Source organism: Gadus macrocephalus, chromosome 9 (assembly GCF_031168955.1).
Source record: "Gadus macrocephalus chromosome 9, ASM3116895v1".
NCBI classification, from domain to species: domain Eukaryota; kingdom Metazoa; phylum Chordata; class Actinopteri; order Gadiformes; family Gadidae; genus Gadus; species Gadus macrocephalus.
This window is the reverse complement of record NC_082390.1, coordinates 6,723,544-6,742,485: the sequence shown is the minus strand read 5'-3', so window position 1 is coordinate 6,742,485 and position 18,942 is coordinate 6,723,544. Positions and strand designations below refer to the sequence as shown.

The 18,942-nt window shown below is 47.9% G+C and overlaps 1 protein-coding gene across 2 annotated transcripts in view; it reads right to left on the bottom strand.

Annotated features, from left to right (window-relative positions):
* Positions 1–67: 67 nt before the first annotated feature.
* pik3c2g (phosphatidylinositol-4-phosphate 3-kinase catalytic subunit type 2 gamma) overlaps positions 68–18,942 on the bottom strand; it is a 23,533-nt gene continuing 4,658 nt past the window's right edge. For both annotated transcript variants that reach the window (XM_060060488.1, XM_060060490.1), the window contains exons 7-33: positions 18,359–18,429; positions 17,775–17,838; positions 16,513–16,638; positions 16,216–16,246; positions 15,567–15,750; positions 15,109–15,231; positions 14,666–14,794; positions 14,314–14,428; positions 13,939–14,072; positions 13,443–13,631; positions 12,370–12,463; positions 11,338–11,432; positions 10,458–10,638; positions 9,756–9,863; positions 9,326–9,418; positions 8,766–8,895; positions 8,168–8,304; positions 7,572–7,741; positions 6,918–7,074; positions 5,836–5,945; positions 5,132–5,321; positions 3,993–4,111; positions 3,546–3,642; positions 3,396–3,459; positions 3,015–3,094; positions 2,527–2,652; positions 68–2,062 (exon numbers count right to left, since the gene is read on the bottom strand). In XM_060060488.1, coding sequence (XP_059916471.1) covers positions 1,916–2,062; positions 2,527–2,652; positions 3,015–3,094; positions 3,396–3,459; positions 3,546–3,642; positions 3,993–4,111; positions 5,132–5,321; positions 5,836–5,945; positions 6,918–7,074; positions 7,572–7,741; positions 8,168–8,304; positions 8,766–8,895; positions 9,326–9,418; positions 9,756–9,863; positions 10,458–10,638; positions 11,338–11,432; positions 12,370–12,463; positions 13,443–13,631; positions 13,939–14,072; positions 14,314–14,428; positions 14,666–14,794; positions 15,109–15,231; positions 15,567–15,750; positions 16,216–16,246; positions 16,513–16,638; positions 17,775–17,838; positions 18,359–18,429 — 3,264 coding nt within the window. In that variant the 3' untranslated portion in view covers positions 68–1,915. The remainder of the gene's footprint in view (positions 2,063–2,526; positions 2,653–3,014; positions 3,095–3,395; positions 3,460–3,545; positions 3,643–3,992; positions 4,112–5,131; positions 5,322–5,835; positions 5,946–6,917; positions 7,075–7,571; positions 7,742–8,167; positions 8,305–8,765; positions 8,896–9,325; positions 9,419–9,755; positions 9,864–10,457; positions 10,639–11,337; positions 11,433–12,369; positions 12,464–13,442; positions 13,632–13,938; positions 14,073–14,313; positions 14,429–14,665; positions 14,795–15,108; positions 15,232–15,566; positions 15,751–16,215; positions 16,247–16,512; positions 16,639–17,774; positions 17,839–18,358; positions 18,430–18,942) is intronic.

Below are 18,942 nucleotides of genomic sequence, written 5' to 3'. Positions count from 1 at the left end.
CTACAGCTGGTGGCCCCGCAAACAGAATAGAATTAAAGAAAAAATGACTATCTTCCTTCCCCAGAGATATAAATACCACCTTTTATTTTCAGAGGATAAATGTGCCACATAGTCTCTGACTCTGCCGGTGCAGCAGAGTAATTCTTAAAAAAAAAAAAAACATCAGTAAAATAGATCCTTCTGAGGAACACTAATCTATACAAGGTCTCTGTGCTCACCACTAACGGGCCGTGGTAATGATTCGATGGCAGAATAGCAGGCGGGAGCAGTAGGCCTACATGAATCATTCATAAGGAGGCAGTATCAGAGGGAGGGGGGGGGGGGGGGGGGGGCGGGACTCGTGTGATGGTTCTCTGAAGACGGCAATCGCATGCGCAAAAACCACATGTGAATATATTATTAATGCTGGGACAATAAGACGAAGGGAGTCCCCCGCGGTCGGGATTAACAATGTATGACCACCACATTAAAACACTGTAGTAGGCTGTTAGGCGGATGCAACACGGCTGCAGCGAGGAGCAGTGTCTCCAGTGCAAAAGTCAACGGAAAGTCATATGAATAGTAAACCTCGGATCCAGCGATACTACAATGTTGGAGCAGAACCTATTGGGGCCGGGAACCAGAAGTCTAGACCGAAGAAAACTCATCCGCACAAGTGGACTACGCTTTCATAACCACACAGCATGTATTTTTTACAGTGGTCAGTCTGCACGGTGTTGATCTGTAACCTTTGCAGACACTTGCAAGTGTGTGGTGTCTGTTTAAACATTAATGGTTCGGCAATCAAGCGCTCGCAGAGTCCCGCCTCCGGCGACGTGATTGGTTTAAACAAATACGAAGCCTAAACAGGTAAACGCACCTTTCATCCGGATGGGCGCTCGCCTGCCATCCGACTTGGATATGAGATTAAAATGAATGGCAGAGGTCTATAGACAGTACATTATGATGAATGGTGAGGACGGAGTGAATCCAGTGCAGTCCCGTCTATCCACATCCATCATCATGTCTGATATGTACGGCACTGACAGTTTGCGTAAGTAATAGGTGCGTGTGTGTGGGCACCTCTTTAGAGAAAGTGTGGATTGTATTGAGGGGAGACGGGCGGGGTGAAGGTGAGGGTCAGTGTGCAGCCAACCCTTGGACACCCACCAGACACGGAGCTCATGAAGGCAGTGTGCTGAGAGAAGACAGGTGCTGCTACCCTGTCTAGACAGTGAGAAGCCCGCCGCGACGCCCAGAGAGCATCACAACTCACGTGCTACCTCATTATACAACACTCAAAAGGCTAAAGCGTAGACAACCCACGCCCCTGCTTACCCCAGGGGAATGTAGGGAACGCTCACACACACACACACACACACACACACACACACACACACACACACACACACACACACACACACACACACACACACACACACACACACACACACACACACACACACACACACACACACACACACACAGTAATTTCAGTGCAGAATTATTTCGTGAATATTTCATTAATTTCCGGCCCCCAAGTCCATCTTGCATCTTAGTCAGATTAAGGAGTGCCCTTTAAAAAATAAAAAAGGTGAAACAGAAAAAGGAGAAAATACAACTAAAACGGGTCAGCAGGATAAATACAATCACAGTGGTCAGTCTCTTTTTGATTCTTTTTGAGTTGTCTTGCTTCCCAACAGCATTCGTAACATCATAGAACCAGTCTGCTAGGAGCGTGCGGGGTTTGCAAGCGAATGAGCCTCCTTACTCCACAGATCCATTCTTCAGTGCGGATGTTCTGTTCTCCAACTCTCCGTCAGGAGTTTCCATGGGAATCCCATGCTTTGCCTTTCCGTCATTCCGAGAATTGTAATATTGCTGCGCCCTCTTGTGGCCGTATCCCGTCACTACAGCTAGCGGCGCTAGTGGTGAACTAACAGTTGCAGAGCAGCAGCCACTTCTCCTGGTCCAGATACGGATCCCCCAGCTGAATGCTGGTGGCTGCCACCAGTTTATTCTTGCTCTTCACCTTCACGTCCAGCACTGTGTGTTCATTCACCGTGACATCTCGGTATTCTAGCTGTGGATAAAATATATATTTTTATTATACGTAACATAATGTTAAAGTCATCACAATCAAATTCACACTGTTCGTACACTTTTTCCTTTTACTTCTCTGACCAGCCTACGACCAAAGGCTACTCAAACAAGCTGGTTTGGCCACTGATGGGTGTCTACATACGACAACCATAAAGGTTTTTAGGGTAGGAAGGTATTATGGGATGTGGATTTACACCGCCTGGGATCGTACTGCAGGTCAGAGTCCACTCGTTGTAACTCTCAGATACGGGCCACAACTGTTGCTTCACCCACATCGCTGTGAGCGGGGGGTGAAACGTCCCATGGAAGAACTTTACGAATGGGAAAATGTTAACTACCCCAGGAGGCAAAGGTCGATAAAACTAAGTCCTATCATGCCCTCCTCCCCTGCCTCACCCTGCTGTGGCAGAACGAGGTACACCTGTTCATTGGGTGTTCGGTTACCAGTTCGTTGAAGGTGGGGTTGATGTTGCTGCGGACCACCTTGGTCTTCCTCTTCAGGGGCTTTTGGAGGTCCTGGTTCAGATTCAGCACCACGTAGGGGTCTGGGCTGGAGCCGTTGGCCGTCCGCTGGTCAGATAACAAAGTATAGACTGAAATATGAGCTGATGTGAGCACAGAGACCACTCGTGGAGTAGCAATCATCGAAACACACTACAAATGGAAAGGCAGTGGAAGTATAATTGAATAATGAATCTAATGACAACATTTATTTTCATTATAATACATTTTATTGATAAAGACCAGTTTACCCAGAGATAGAAGTCGAAATAGTATAAGTGATTTAGACTGAATAACAAAATGGAATGAATGTATGCATGAATTTGGCCAAACGATTTGGCCAAAGATAAATTCACACAAACGATGTGAAATATTTCAACTACCCTGAAATAAAACTGCATTGCATTATGGGAGAAGCAGCACATACTTACAATGTTTTTCAGGTGCTTCACCATGACTGAGAGCTTGTTCTCAGCATACGTGATGTAGAGCTGGATCTGAGGACTTCCTTCTACAAAACAGGAAATTTCAATGTATTAGGACTCATATCTAGATTCTAATTTAGATATGAGCCAACACACAACCCATACCCCACACATCCCATACCCCACTCTCCCTACCACGCAACCCCTCACACACACACACACACCCAACCTACCCCACCCCCCCTACCACACACACCCTACTACCACACCTTTAGCCAAGAGGAAGGGCACAAAATAATCACAATTTTATTTCTCTTTTTTTTTTTTTTAGAAGAAGACAGCTTTGGTTCCTGATTCGATTTGGTTTTCCGCAAAAGTTACCATTACCATTAATTGGACTTTCTTCACTTGTCTTGGGCCCGTCTAGTAACAAGCTGCAGACAAACTCATTCTGTAGGGGGCAGGGACAGACAGCGCTGGGTGACTAGTTGTTCAGCATGTGATCGGTGTGTGACTCTATAAAGGGGAAGACTTTACCCCTTTGCCCGGCCCGTTCAACAGCTCCTTGAAGTACTTGTTGAGCAGGCTCATCTTCCTGCCCGGGTTGAAGGACATTCTGTACCAGCAGGGGAACCTGAGAGAGACGGAAAAAATGCCTCAGGTTACAAAACAGATCATAGAAAGGGAGAATGGTGGGAACTGCGCGCTCGCGCGTGCGTGGGTGCGTGTGCGTGTGTGTGTGTGTGCGTGAGTGAGTATTCGTGAGTGATTTGAGTGTGTATTCGTGAGTGACAGTGAGTGAGTATTCATGAGTGATTTGAGTGTGTATTCGTGAGTGAGTGAGTTTGTATTCATGAGTGAGTGAGTGTGTATTCGTGAGTGAGTCAGTGTGTATTCGTGAGTTAGTGAGTGTGTATTCGTGAATGAGTGTTTATTCGTGAGTGAGTGTGTATTTGTGAGTGAGTGAGTGTGTCATCGTCTCACTGCGGTAGAGTAGACGCAATAAAGTGTTTCTGCAGCTGCTTGTGAATCAGCTCAAACTGCCCAAAGGTCTTCTTGATGGTCAGATAACCATCGTCGATGGTCACCCTCACCTCAAAGGTCTGCCCATGAAAGCAAAGGAATAGAGAAATCGATTGGCTCTGCCATCTTAAACGGAAATATCAGACACTTGTAAATGTAGAGTAGCAAGGTTTTCTACTCTGTGTAAGCAGCAAACTAAACAGGAGATTAAAGATTGCTTTGTTTGTCCCTGCGGAAATCAGTTTTGGTAAAGGCTTCATCATGAATAAAAAAAGAATACAATTATAGTGCAGGTATAATCTTCATAGCAAAAAACAAAGGCAGTTACAGACAAATTGCGCCGCACAATTGTGTCCATACATTAGTGCATGCAACACAACCCCTCATTTCCCTCCCGCCTTATGCCCTGAGCTCAGGAGATTCCCTGATAGCGGAATGAAAGACTTTGTATTCCTATGTCGGTATCTTTTTCCTGTTTAATTGGAAACAGTGATCATTTCCCTGTTCAACAACGCATTGTAGAGAACCCATGTAGCTGCAGCCAATCCTGTCTTCTCCAGAGACATGTGTTTCAGCCCGTGCAGCCAGCCGGTTCACCCTGACCACCGATAACACACATCTGATCAAAGACTCTGTGGGACGGAAGTGCACACAGCGGTAGCTCGCTCGTGGCACAACACGCTGGTGTGAGGGCAAGGGTTCAGACAACCACACGGCTCGCTGTACTGTATAGAGCCTCATTAAGATGAACCACCAGCCGAGACGCACGTACGCACGCACGCACACACGCACGCACGCACGCACACACGCACGCACGCACGCACGCACGCACGCACGCACGCACGCACGCACGCACGCACGCACGCACACGTACACGCACACCAAACTAAAAATTACTTAATTTGGTCGACATCACTGTTACACTCTTCCTAAATGTGTCTCGGGATAAATAGATAACGAACATTAGCACAGAGCCCAATGTATACCGAGCATCTTATCATGTGCAGGAAATAAAAATAAAATGTAATTTATTTATTAACATGTATTAACCACAATCTGCAATCTATTGGACCGATGGGGATCGGAGAAGCAGGACTCACCACGGTCTTGCCGTTGGTGCTGTAGTTGTCGATGAGGACCTCCTGGATGTTGGAGCTGCTGTTGCCGCTGACGGTGCTGGGGCCCGGGCTGTAAGGGGGGGCCGCCGCCCCTTCCTTCTTGCCCTGGGCCAGGATGTGGCTCAGGTAGTTCAGCTTCACCGTGAAGCAGTCCATGCTCTTCTTGATCTTCCTGGGGGGACAGACACACGGCTGGTGTTGCTGCAGGCTGAGATATCTGACTTTAGAATATTTGTCTAGAATCTGATGGGAGACTTTTTTGACCAATCAAGTTGCTGGAGCAGGGATATGTAGAATTACACTGGGTCAAGTCCCTTCTAAAAGCTTTATCCGCTCGTTTGTTTGGATAGGTTTCCCTTGGTATGAATCTCCTTATCAAAACAGGAAACAAGGTGTAACTCCAGCCTTTCGGTTTCTAGTTTACGGCCCGTGCTCTGAGCAGTCTCCCCCGGGAAGTTATAACATAGCAGAACATCTGGATCAGAAGTTCTGCTCTAACAAAGTAGGACTACTGGATCAGAAGTCCTGCTGTCACCTTTGTAGGACTCCTGGATACCAGATTAGGCGTGTCAAGGTAGGTTCATGTCTAGCCTCCATGATGCAGGTGTTGAGGAAGGACTAGTAGTGTTTCAGGCCTCCGATGGGAGAGGTTGTGTGTTCCGACCCCGTGTCCGCTGCCGACTCACCTGGTGAAGAAGGAGGTGGCCTCCAGGTCTGAGTCGTGGGTCCTCAGGTTGTTGTGAACGTACTGCAGGTCAGCGATGGACCTCATCTCTGGCAGCCCGGCGCCCAGCATCTGCACACACACACACACACACACACACACACACACACACACACACACACACACACACACACACACACACACACACACACACACACACACACACACACACACACACACACACACACACAGCGTTAGATTAGCTATAAATATAGGGGATGTAGATGTTTTGATGAGGTTAGTGCAGCTACAGATATAGGGGATATCGCGGTTTAGCTGACATTAGTGTAACTATAGGTGATGATTTAGAGGATAGCGGAGGATGGTGCAGGTAGGGGGGTCAGTGTCTCTATAGATATAGGGGATATAGGTGCAGCTGAGGTTAGTGCAGCTATCGATATAGCTGTTTGTATGAGGTTAGTGCAGCTGATAGATAAAGGGGATATAGGGGGTCGGTGAGGTTAGTGATGTAGATATAGAGGATATAGGTGCAGCTGAGGTGAGTGCTATAGATATAGAGGGGAACTGAGGTTAGTGATGTAGATATAGAGGATATAGGTGCAGCTGAGGTGAGTGCTATAGATATAGAGGGGAACTGAGGTTAGTGATGTAGATATAGAGGATATAGATGTAGCTGAGGTGAGTGCTATAGCTATAGAGGATATAGGTGCAGCTGAGGTGAGTGCTATAGATATAGAGGATATAGATGTAGCTGAGGTGAGTGCTATAGATATAGGAGATATAAATGTAGCTGAGGTGAGTGCTATAGATATAGAGGATATAGGTGCAGCTGAGGTGAGTGCTATAGATATAGAGGATATAAATGTAGCTGAGGTGAGTGCTATAGATATAGAGGATATAGGTGCAGCTGAGGTGAGTGCTATAGATATAGAGGGGAACTGAGGTTAGTGATGTAGATATAGAGGATATAGATGTAGCTGAGGTGAGTGCTAAAGCTATAGGAGATATAAATGTAGCTGAGGTGAGTGCTATAGATATAGGGGATATAGGTGCAGCTGAGGTTAGTGATAGCGGTGGGCGTACCAGCTCCAGCAGGCTGAGCACCAGGGCAGAGCGTCTGCGGATCACGTTGTAGGCGTCGCAGCAGAGCTCCACGAAGCGATGGAGACCCTGCGGGTCCCGGCCCCCCCCGGTGATGAAGTGCTGCATCTCCGAGCTGAAGATGAAAGGCACGCGGTCTCTACACACACACACACACACGCACGCACACGTACACACACACGCACACACACACACACACACGTTAAGTCAGTTGAGCTTGTTATGCTGAACATCAACTAGATGAGGATCAACACCGCTCAGCCCAGAGGTCAGGTTAGAACTGGTTAGGGGGGATTGGACCCCCCCAGCCAATAAGTATTGGGATTGATTCCCAGTGTCGGCAGTTTTTCTATGTCCTAGAGCCAGATGCCCAAACACCTACCAGCAACCTGATGGGGGTAGGAATTCAGAATTCACTGTATATCGCTTTAAACCATTGGCTTAGATGACTAAATAGAAGAAATATTAAGCCAAAGATGGAGCTTATTTGAAGTTATTTGATCCATTTCCATATGCATGTACCAGCTCTTCTTGTCACAACTTTGATTAGAAGTATATTTCATTTGATATATATTTTATTATAATTTTAAAGGAATTATTATGATGAATTATTAATTATTATGACCCGAGACATACCTTTTGATGTTGGCGAACTTCTGCGCGTTGCCCATGATCTTGCCGAAGTCGATGTGGAACATGTGTCCGCTGTGCTTCAGCATGATGTTGTCGTTGTGCCGGTCGCAGACGCCCAGGATGAAGGTGACCACGCACCAGCCCGCGCACGAGTACAGGAAGTTGAGGACGGCCTGCGGGCACCGGGACACACGCAACACGTTGAATGAGCGTCAAGCTCTGGCTGGTCGAGTCGGCCGCTCGGCATGGCTTTATGATCATCTAAGAGGCAACTTGGATCTAAATGCTATGTGAGGAATACCACATTCAGATCCCCCGAGCCCCGCCTAGCGTTCAGAACCAAGATGGAACCAGCATGGCTGCTAGGTCCATTTAGTTCCCTCCACCCAGATAGCATTTAGAACCAAGGTCATAGCTAGATCCATTCAGTTCCTTCACCCAGCTTGCTTAGAACCAAGATGGCTGCCAGGTCTGTTGAGTTCCCCTTCACTCAGCTAGCTATCAGATCCAAAATGGCCGCTAGGTGTATAATGCCCATAGCACCCATCTTAAGCAATCCCTGCTCACAATTAAAGCCGTGGTGGGGCTAGGGGTCTGACCTCATCGTAGCTGTCCTTGGTCTTGTTCCTCATGTGGAACCACTTCTCCAGGGTGTCCTGTCGCAGAGCCCCCCCACGCCCCCACTCCTGCTGGATCTTGGCCAGGGTGACGGCGTCCTTCACCACCTCCACCAGACCTGAACACCACAGGGGAGTCCACAGGGTGTTCCGATCCCAAACGTTAAGTTCTGGGTTTGAGCCCGATGCCCTCAACCTTACCTGCTCCTTATTAAAGGTCCCATACCACAAGCTGTGAGTGTGATTAGAAGTTACAAGCCGTTTCAGAACTCTGCCTTTTCTGACATCACAAGTGGGCGTGTCCACCCAGATGTGTCCATCATACATCTAGCGCCTCCACTTTTGATGTCAGAAGAGGCAGATTTCCTCATCACACCTGGGGGTATAATATTGGACCTTTAACGTGCAAATATGAATTCAAAGAAAGAGACGACGGACAAGAAGTGACTTCTAAAAGCCTGACAGCTTAATGAAATGGTAAACATAAAGACACATACATGAGGTCAGACATCTGTCCCTATAGCAGGCTTATGGATAAGGGGGTTATCATGCAAACAGACGGATTAAAGATTCAGCTGACCCTGGTCTTTCCCGGTGGACAGACATCTGTAGGTGACCATGCGCATGTCCAGCCCCTCCTCCAGCCACAGCCTGTCCATCACGCGCACGATCTGCATGATGAGCGCGTCCTGCCGCAGGCTGTCTCCGGTCTGGAGGAACACAACCGCTGGGTCACTGGGGCCCACTGGTAAGTTAATGCACACGCTAACGTCACTGGACCTTTTGGGTTACATCTAAATTGTTGAATGCACGTATTGTAGCTTTGTACAAAAGCGTCACCTAAATAAATGTAATCACACACACACACACACACACACACACACACACACACACACACACACACACACACACACACACACACACACACACACACACACACACACACACACACACACACACACTTTATTTGATAAGATAGCATGCGACGATAGTGCATTATCATGATCAGTTCATGCCATCATCTGGTTATGATCGTCGTTATCGTTCCCAGTCACATGGTCTCCTTATCAGCCACAGAGGCCCTTGGGTGGTTGAACCCGGCTCCCTAACGTCGTGAAGACACAAGGTACTACTATCCACCTTGCAGATGACCCTGGTCTTCCTGGACAGGGTGTCGGTGCAGATGAACGAGATGTCCAATGGCGCTGCGTTTGAGTTGTAGAACTTGCAGGCCTGGAGGAGACACAGAGCACAGAGCATCACACTCTCCTCCAGAGTCAGAGTCCATTTTGGGAGCAGTGGACCATTGGGATTTCCGTTATTGTGTCGTTTCTTGGGTTATCTTTTTGAAATGATGAAATGATTTTCCTTATTGTAAGTCGCTTTGGATAAAAGCGACTGTTAAATGCCCAAAATGTAAATATGGTCATAATTCGGAGATGACGTCTTCTCAAGAGTCTTACGGCTCTCTTGAATACTTTCAAAATAGCGGAGAATCGCCAACAAATAAATCCCATGATGCATCCTGATGTACGAGCCCATATATGGTCCTGAGCAGGTCTCTCCTTACCTCCACGTCCACCCCCTTCACCTCGACCGCCGCGTCCAGCGGCAGGCGGCACGTCTTCCCGTCAATGAAGAAGTCGTTGACCTTCCACCGCTCCCTCTCCAACACTTCCTGTGGGGCAAAGAGTCAGGCACTCAAACAGTCGGACGCTCAAACAAACAGTCAGACACTCAACCAAACAGTCAGACACTCAAACAGTCAGACGCTCAACCAAACAGTCGGACACTCAAATAAACAGTCAGACGCTCAAAAAAAGTCAGACCCTCAAACAAACAGTCAGATCCTCAAACAAACAGTCAGACCCTCAAACAAACAGTCGGACCCTCAAACAAACAGTCAGACCCTCAAACAAACAGTCAGACCCTCAAACAAACCGTCAGACCCTCAAACAAACAGTCAGACCCTCAAACAAACCGTCAGACCCTCAAACAAACAGTCAGACCCTCAAACAAACAGTCGGACACTTAAATAAAGTCAGACCCTCAAACAAACAGTCAGACCCTCAAACAAACAGTCAGACCCTCAACCAAACCGTCGGACACTCAAACAAACAGTCAAACCCTCAAACAAACAGTCTGACCCTCAAACAAACAGTCGGACCCTCAAACAAACAGTCGGACACTCAAACAAACCGTCGGACACTCAAACAACCAGACGCGTTGCCTATGGTGGTGGCGCCGGTGGCTGAGAAGCCGGGCGCCGTACCTTGCGCTTGGTCTTGTCGGCCAGGCGGACCTTCTCGGCGGCCTGCGTCAGCAGCACCACCAGCTGGGCCTGCTGCTCCAGCTCCTTCCTCAGGGCGCGGCCCAGGCAGTGCTTCAGGGCGGCCAGCACCTTCCCCAGCCAGGCCCGGTAGGGCCCGTCCAGCATTGCGTCCACCAGCAGCCTGACGCCACCACCACCACCAGGACAGACAGACACAAAGACGAGACAGACAGACACAAAGACGAGACAGACAGACACACCATCAGGACAGACACAGACACACACACCAAGATTGATTTTGGTTTTGGTTTTGACAGACACACACATCGCCAGGACAGACAGACAGACACACCACCAGGACAGACAGACACACCACCACCAGGACAGACAGACACAGACACCACCAGGACAGACAGACACACACACCACCAGGACAGACACACACACCACCAGGACAGACACACACCACCAGGACAGACACACACACACCAGGACAGACAGACACACCACCAGGACAGACACACACAAAGACGAGACAGAGTATGGGGAAGACAAAACGGTGTGCAGTAAGCTCTGAGGTCAGGGTCTTATGTTACGCACTTGAATTACAATTAATGTGGTAAACTTAAATGTTTTGTGTTTTTTTGGTTTACTTCTTGATTGGTTCTGCTGAGACTGAATTCATACTTTTATTATTACATCTTTTTATATTAATATTGGACCAGATTTCCCCTTTAAGATGAATAAAGCACTCATCCATCCATCCATATCCAAACAGTAAAGCCAGCATACTTCATCACCCTAACACTGCGTTGTATTTGGGTATCAGAGGACGGTAACACTACTGTTGTGATGATGGTTGCAGCATGGCCTTGCTCACCAGTACAGTTGTTGGGCGATCTTGACGCTCCTCATAGACCTGTCCAGCAGCAGCATCACCAGGGCGCCGTCCAGCTCCCACTCATACTTCAGGGCCTGGCAGGGGAGAGACGGACACCACACAGCACCGTCATCACTCGAGGCTAGGCGAGCGGATCTCTATTCACTACATCAAATATCATCAGGACACATCCAGGCTGTTCAGAGGGCTTGACTTCGGCAGGAATCACATTTTAAAGATGTTAAAAGGATCATTTAAATAAGAAATGTAAAATTAAGCAACATCACACCAGAGGGAGTAATTATACTGAACATCAGCTGTGAATCTGCGGCACTCTCCCTATGGCCTCGACCTACGAACGAATAAAAGACCAACGCTAATCACAGCCTTGATTTTCGTCAGTCTGGCTGACCTCGAGTAGTTAATAAACGACATCTGATTATAATGTGTTAATTAATTAATCATTTATTCGGCTCCTCCAACAATAAATAGTTCCGCAGCTGGACTGGTACTGGACTGTTGCCAAGCAACACAAGCATTTTCCTGCACACTGGCTCTCTACTTTGTGTAGGTCCGCACGTTGCTGCAGGCCAGCTGCTCTGTATCGCGGTCATATATCTGAATGCGTCAGTTTATTGACAGTTAAATAACAGACTGTTGAGGGACGCTTTTGACAGCCTACAATCGAATAGTCTGTTGATGAGATAATCAACTGTGCAATGGATTGATACGTGCCTAGTTAAAAGTCCCAGTGCTGCTCTACTCTATATCAACACTCATGGAAGGCCTCTTGTCCAATCAAATAAGTGCGAACTTCTATGTGAAGCACTTTGAGTCTGCCTCGTGTATGAAAAGTGCTACATAAATAAAGTTGCCTTTCTTAACTGTTGTATAATAAGTTAAGATAATTAATGATTACAACTGCTGAATAAAGTCCTCTTTCGACTGTTTTACACTGGAAAATTAGATCTCCACTCTACGCTAATCTTGTGGGTTGACATTGCCCTGGGAAGGAGATGGGGTTGCTCCTACCTGAACCAGCTGTGGCAGAAAGACCTCCAGCTGTCCGTGGGGAAGCTGCTCAAACAGCTGCACCGCAGCCCGCCTCACCGTGGGGTCCGGGAAACTGGACCGGGAGTCGGGACAGGACTTCATCAACTAATGCTACAAGTATTCTGATTCATTTACAGTAAGGTCTTTTAGCAGACGCTTTTATCCAAAGCGACTAACAATAAGTATGTTTGTCAGAAGAAAAATAAACAATATATCGCTGTTGGTACAGTAAGGATGTTCATAGAACTAAATGCCAAGAACTAACAATAACTAGGTTAACCCATTCCCCGTACACATCAAAGATAGCCAGGATAAGGTGCTACAAGATGTAAGCACTCTTTTTAAGTGGCAGGATGTACATACATAAAATAAGTGCGTAAGAGGGTTGTGTGGGGGTGACTCAAATGTACAACAGTTCTAGCTTCACAAAAAGGGGAAGAGCATCCAGTACAAGTCCACATATTCCAATTAAATAATAACAATAAGATAAATTTAAAGTACAAAGACTTGCTGGTGGAATTGTGTTCTGTAATGTCTGCAGCATTTTAATCTTGGTCTTATTGTTGTGTTGAATACATCAGTTCATGAATGATTCATGAACTGATTCCATCAGTAATCACGGCCAAACCTTTTCCCGTCGGTTCATAATCTTTGACGAGGGTATAGCGTATAATTAGTGTTGCAACCATAAATGTCAATGTTTCACCTTAATTGCTGAGGCAATGTGCTATGTATCGCAACGTTTACTTGTTTCCATGACATCCACCACGCTGTCCATAAGCCTCTGTGATTGTCGACCAATCACATAAGGGCACAACGATTGATTTTCCAAAAGATTCATCGAATTTGAATTACACTGATATGTCTCTCGTCAAATGTTGGAATTAAGTAGAATCGTACCAAACTAGCTTATTTTTTATAAAAAGATGTGAAATTCAGCACAACTCTTCCAGAAGCACAAGGTTTTCAGAACGACCACCTGACTGCCCGGGTCACCTGACTGCCCGGGTCACCTGACTGCCCAGGTCACGTGACCGCTCCGGGCGCCCCACCTGTCCGACAGCAGGAACAGAGCCTCCTCGGGGGTGGAGATGGGCCAGTGGTCCACCACGCCGTAGATCTCGGGCAAGTCCTCGGGCTTCCAGCAGGGGGCTCCACCCAGCAGCAGGTGGAGGGAGGTGACCCCCGGCATGGCGCAGTGCCTTTTGGACCACAGGAAGGCCCGCTCGTTCTCCGTAAGGCTGGAGGGGGGACACGGAGGTATGGGTCACGGTGTGAGGACCGAGGGAGTAAGCAAGCATTTAGCGATCTTAAGAAATGTAAACACACGTCTGAAAGGGACGTTTTACAGTTGAGTTGTTTGGCATTAAGTCAAGTCGTTAACACATAATCCAGATGGACTCACATGGGGGTAAGGCATCTTATCATGTCTTATACAGTCCGACTGCACACATTGGGATTCGAACCGGGAACCCTTCGGCCGGCAGTCAAACCCACTAACCCACACACTAACCTGTGATATAAGTAAAGAACGTTGCTCCTACTCACAAGCAGATGCAGTGCTTCTTAGACAGCGCTGCCATCTTCTTCTGCAGCTCCTCAAACGGCTGGTTGAACAGCACCGCCCCCGGCACCACCTCGGGCCTCTGGTACCGCCACTCAAACTCATCTGGGAAGTCCAGCTAGAACGAGACACGTTCACATTTAGGGCAGTTCGCAGACGCTTTTAACCAAAGCGCCGTCGTCCAACTTTTCGGCCCCCTTTCAGCCCGCTTGGTACGCCAGCGGAGGAGTACTGACAAATAGGTACGGCCAATCGCGGCTAAGCCCGGACCCCGCCCACTTTTGGCGTACCACTAGTCACACCGGGTCAGGGGGCGGAATAGGTGCGGTGTGTGATGTGTCCACTAGGGGGGGGCTGACCTGTAGTATGACCCCGGTGGGCTGCTGGAGGCCGTCCGTCAGGGAGGGGGTGGGCGGGCCCGGGGGCTCCACCAGCGTGGACATGCCCAGTAGCACAGTCCCGCTCACGAGGGCCCTACACACACACACACACACACACACACACACACACACACACACACACACACACACACACACACACACACACACACACACACACACACACACACACACACACACACACACACACACTTTCAACTTTGCTGGTGCCTTCAGACACGGTGACGGCTGTGTGTATGACATGCGATAGTACGTGTACTCCAACACCGTAATGCGTTAAAGGGCTCAGCGGTTGCTGCGGCCCGGGGGGTACCTGCAGCCGAACAGGGGGAGCACGGCCCAGCGCAGAACCTCCTGGCTCTTGCCATGCTTGCAGCCCATCAGGTGGAAGCTCAGCATGGACTCAAAGGGCAGCTTGTTCACCAGCATAGGGAACACCATCCTGGGACGGACCAAACACACACACACACACACATGAGTACCCACATGACAGACACACACAAACACAATCAGTCAGTCACACACACACACTTCTAAGATACAAGGAACTGGAGAGACAAACTAAAAGGATAGTTTTAGGATGGCAGGGATTCTTGCAGCAGGCAGACACGTCTCACACACACACACACACACACACACACACACACACACACACACACACACACACACACACACACACACACACACACACACACACACACACACACACACACACACACACACACAGTGATATTTTGCAAACAATCACGCCCTCACTTTCGGTTGCACTCGATCTTGTTGCCTAGCGACAGCGCGGTGCTGATGTTCTCCGACACCGCCGCCTCGCAGAGCTTCTTCCCTCCATGTGTCAGAACACAGGAAACGGAAAAGTAATCAAAACTAAAAGGATGACAAGAGACAATCCACATAGTTCACCACCACTGTTCAACCGAGAATGTGTTTCAATGTGACATTCAGGTTTGGGGACTTTGCTTTGTTGTCATTTTTGTGAATGCATGCTTGTGTGTTTGTGTGTGTGTGTGTATGCATACGTGTGTGTGCGTGTGCTTGTACTTGACAGCACTAAATGCTTATTGAACGGTTTGCAAGAGTGTTGTCTTGTTGTTTATATGTGTCTAGTAAAAACAAGTATAAAGACGCGCGTGTGTGTGTGTGCGTGTGCGTGTGTGTGTGTGTGCATGCTTGCGTACACATGTGCGTGTGTGTGTGCCCACCTGTCCAACCAGTTGGGCTGCAGTTTGTAGAGCGCCGCGGCGGTGAACTGCAGGATCTCCGTGTTGTCCTCGATGCGGCGCGTCACAGCGTCGTGGCCCAGCGCCGGGCCTCTGAAGTCGGACTGGAAGCTGTCGAACACCACCTTCAGCATCTGGAGCAGACCCTGCTGCAGCAGGGCCACCACTGGCACACACACACACACACACACACACACACACACACACACACACACACACACACACACACACACACACACACACACACACACACACACACACACACACACACACACAGAAGAGTAACTGAGGACATAGTTCTGGATCTCTCAATGCAGCATTTTTTGTGATTCACTTTTGGATTAACACATTCATCAAAAAAGGGCATATTGCATATCTTGGAAAACAAACAAAACGAAAATGAAAGGTCATTTTTGAAAGGCCATTTGAATGTAGGGGAAAGTTAATAGGAAATGCCTGAGTGTGGGTAGGGCTGTAGTCACTGTGGAGGAAGGCAGGTGACACTATCTGTGTGCAGATAATCTGTGCATACACATTTTTCCGTGGAACAAATAGAATGCATTTGTTTCACCCCCCCCCCCCTCTTTTGGTTTGGATGTCCCTGTGTGTGAATTTAAAATGCTTCACTCACCCATCTCACAATGTTGCATATCTTTACCAGCCTGGAAAAACAATAAAAAACAGAATGGAAATTATAAACTGGCTCAATGGAACGAGACAGTGACCGTTCCTCCGTGTAGGAAGACCATCACGTAAAGCCCGGTTTGACTGCAGAGAAATCCTAGTTTTCTGCCTGTGTTTACGTGACATATAAACTCAATCGATGATTTGGAGTGCAAACCACTCATTCATCAGGACTACAACACAAAAACACATCTGAATTGCAAAGCCAAGTCCGCCATGTTGTTCTGTAGTCCGTTCGTCGTACCAGGGGGACGGGCTTGATCCGGTTCAGCATGCCAATGGCCTCCTCCAGCTGCTGCGAGGTGACCCCACACAGAAGGCTACTGACGGTCCGCACCACCTCCATGATCACCTTCACGTTCATCCCATGCTGAGGGAGGAAACTGGTTACTAACACGCTTATTACACTGGGATGAGGACGTTAAACACATGTATTACACAGTGTAAAGGAGGGCTCATAACGTTTATTATACTGTGAATGAGGAAATTAAAACACTTGTATTCAACTATGTTAATGAGGGATAACTCAGGTCGGCTTTGCTCAGGAGGTAGAGCAGTTGTCTTGTAACCGAAAGGTTGTTAGTTCAATCCCCAGCTCCTCCTAGAGTGTTGATGTGTCCCTGAGCAAGACACTTAACCCTAACTGCTCCTGACGAGCTGACTGTCATGGTTAACTCTGCCGTCGGTGTGTCAATGTGTGCATTAACTGATGTAAGTCGCTTTGGATAAAAACGTCTGCTAAATGCCCTAATTGTAATTGTAATAACGCTGGTTACAAACAAGCTTCTCAACTGGGAATGACGGCCTCAAACACATGGATAACACCATGTAAAGGAGGGCTCATAACACTTTTTACACAATAAGGATATCAATAAATACACTTATTACAGTTTAAAGTTAACGTTAAAGGACAATACCAGTCTGGGTGATATAACCATCGCTGCCGTTTCTCCTGGTTTCACTGAACTGTCGATATAATCTTTGAACGAGTAATTAAAAGATATAAAGTACTTTCCAAAATGTCTGCTGTTCCCATTTGTTGTCGCTAAATGCTCCTTGGCCGATCAGTTACCAGGAAGTTATTTAGCCAAATAGCTTTGTGTCTTTAGTAAGGCTGGGTGAAACGGCCGCGATGGTTTCATCACCCAGACCGGTGTTGATTGAGTGTTTTTCCTTAACAAAGTAATACTAACAAAGGCTAAGGCTTTCACAGCTCAGAAAAAAATATGTGCTGATGACTAAAGTTAGAGTCAAGGTTAATTCTAGTGGTCTAGAGATACACGGATAGGACCTTAAGTCAGAGTTAAGGTTAAATCTACTGCTCAGGGATTACACAGGTGTGACCTTTATTAAGAGTTAAGGTTAAGTCTAGTGGACGAGGGATACTCAGGTGTGACCTTAAGTTGAGTTAAGGGCACTAGGGCTACTCAGGTGATACCCTAAGTCTACTGACCTGGCTCTTCAGAAGCTCTAGGGCTACTCAGGTGATACTCTAAGTCTACTGACCTGGCTCTTCAGAAGCTCCCTGACCTCGCGGGCGTATCGGTTCAGCATATCCTGCAGACTCAACCTGGAACCACAGACACACTGGGCAGTCAGGCAGGCAGTCAGGCAGTCAGGCAGGCAGGCAGGCAGGCAGGCAGGCAGGCAGGCAGGCAGGCAGGCAGGCAGGCAGACAGGCAGACAGACAGACAGACAGACAGACAGACAGACAGACAGACAGACAGACAGACAGACAGACAGACAGACAGACAGACAGACAGACAGACAGACAGACAGAGAAGTAGGCGGGCCGGCAGATAGAGAGACAGACAGACCGACAGACAGAAAGGAAGGGAGACAGACGGACAGATAAGAAGTGAGACAGATAGAAAAACAACCACACAGACAGGCAGGGGTATAGACAGACACCCAGACAGCCATGGAGGCAGGTTGACATGATGGTGTTTGTAACCACTACAGACTACTGTTGACAGTTGAACCATGAGCAATGAAGGGAGAATAAGAAGAGCGGCTGAATGCATGGCCTGCATTCGACGACGTCCAAAATAAAATCTAAAAGCGAGCCGTTTGTGGGCCTGTGTTTGTACCTGGAGATGAAGAAGACGAGGGCAGGGCCCAGGTATTTGCAGAGATGGCACGGGGCCTTGTCATCCTCCTCCTTCAGGGAACAGAACGTGAACATCTGCTGCACATTGCTCCAGCACTGTTCACTACAGTGCGCACTGAGAGTCGACGCCTGTCAAGTGAAATGTGCTACAGACATACTTCACTTCACAGGCATACTTCTTTCTTTGGCATGTATTTTTAAACATGAAATACAATAAAATATTAAGCCAAATATTAGCATCACATTATCCCTCTACAAAGACTCAGAAGGACAGCAAAGACGTTAAGCCATTTACTCGCATCTATATCTGACTTCCCGATCCCGAGTAAAAAAATCTAAAAACACTGGAGGTGATGCGTGAACCGAACATAGTCAACGTGCTTTGGGGTGTGTCACACACACACACACACACACACACACACACACACACACACACACACACACACACACACACACACACACACACACACACACACACACACACACACACACACACACACACACACACTCTGGACGTAGGCGGGCCCATCCCCAGTCCCTCCTCCTGGGTGAATGATCAACAGT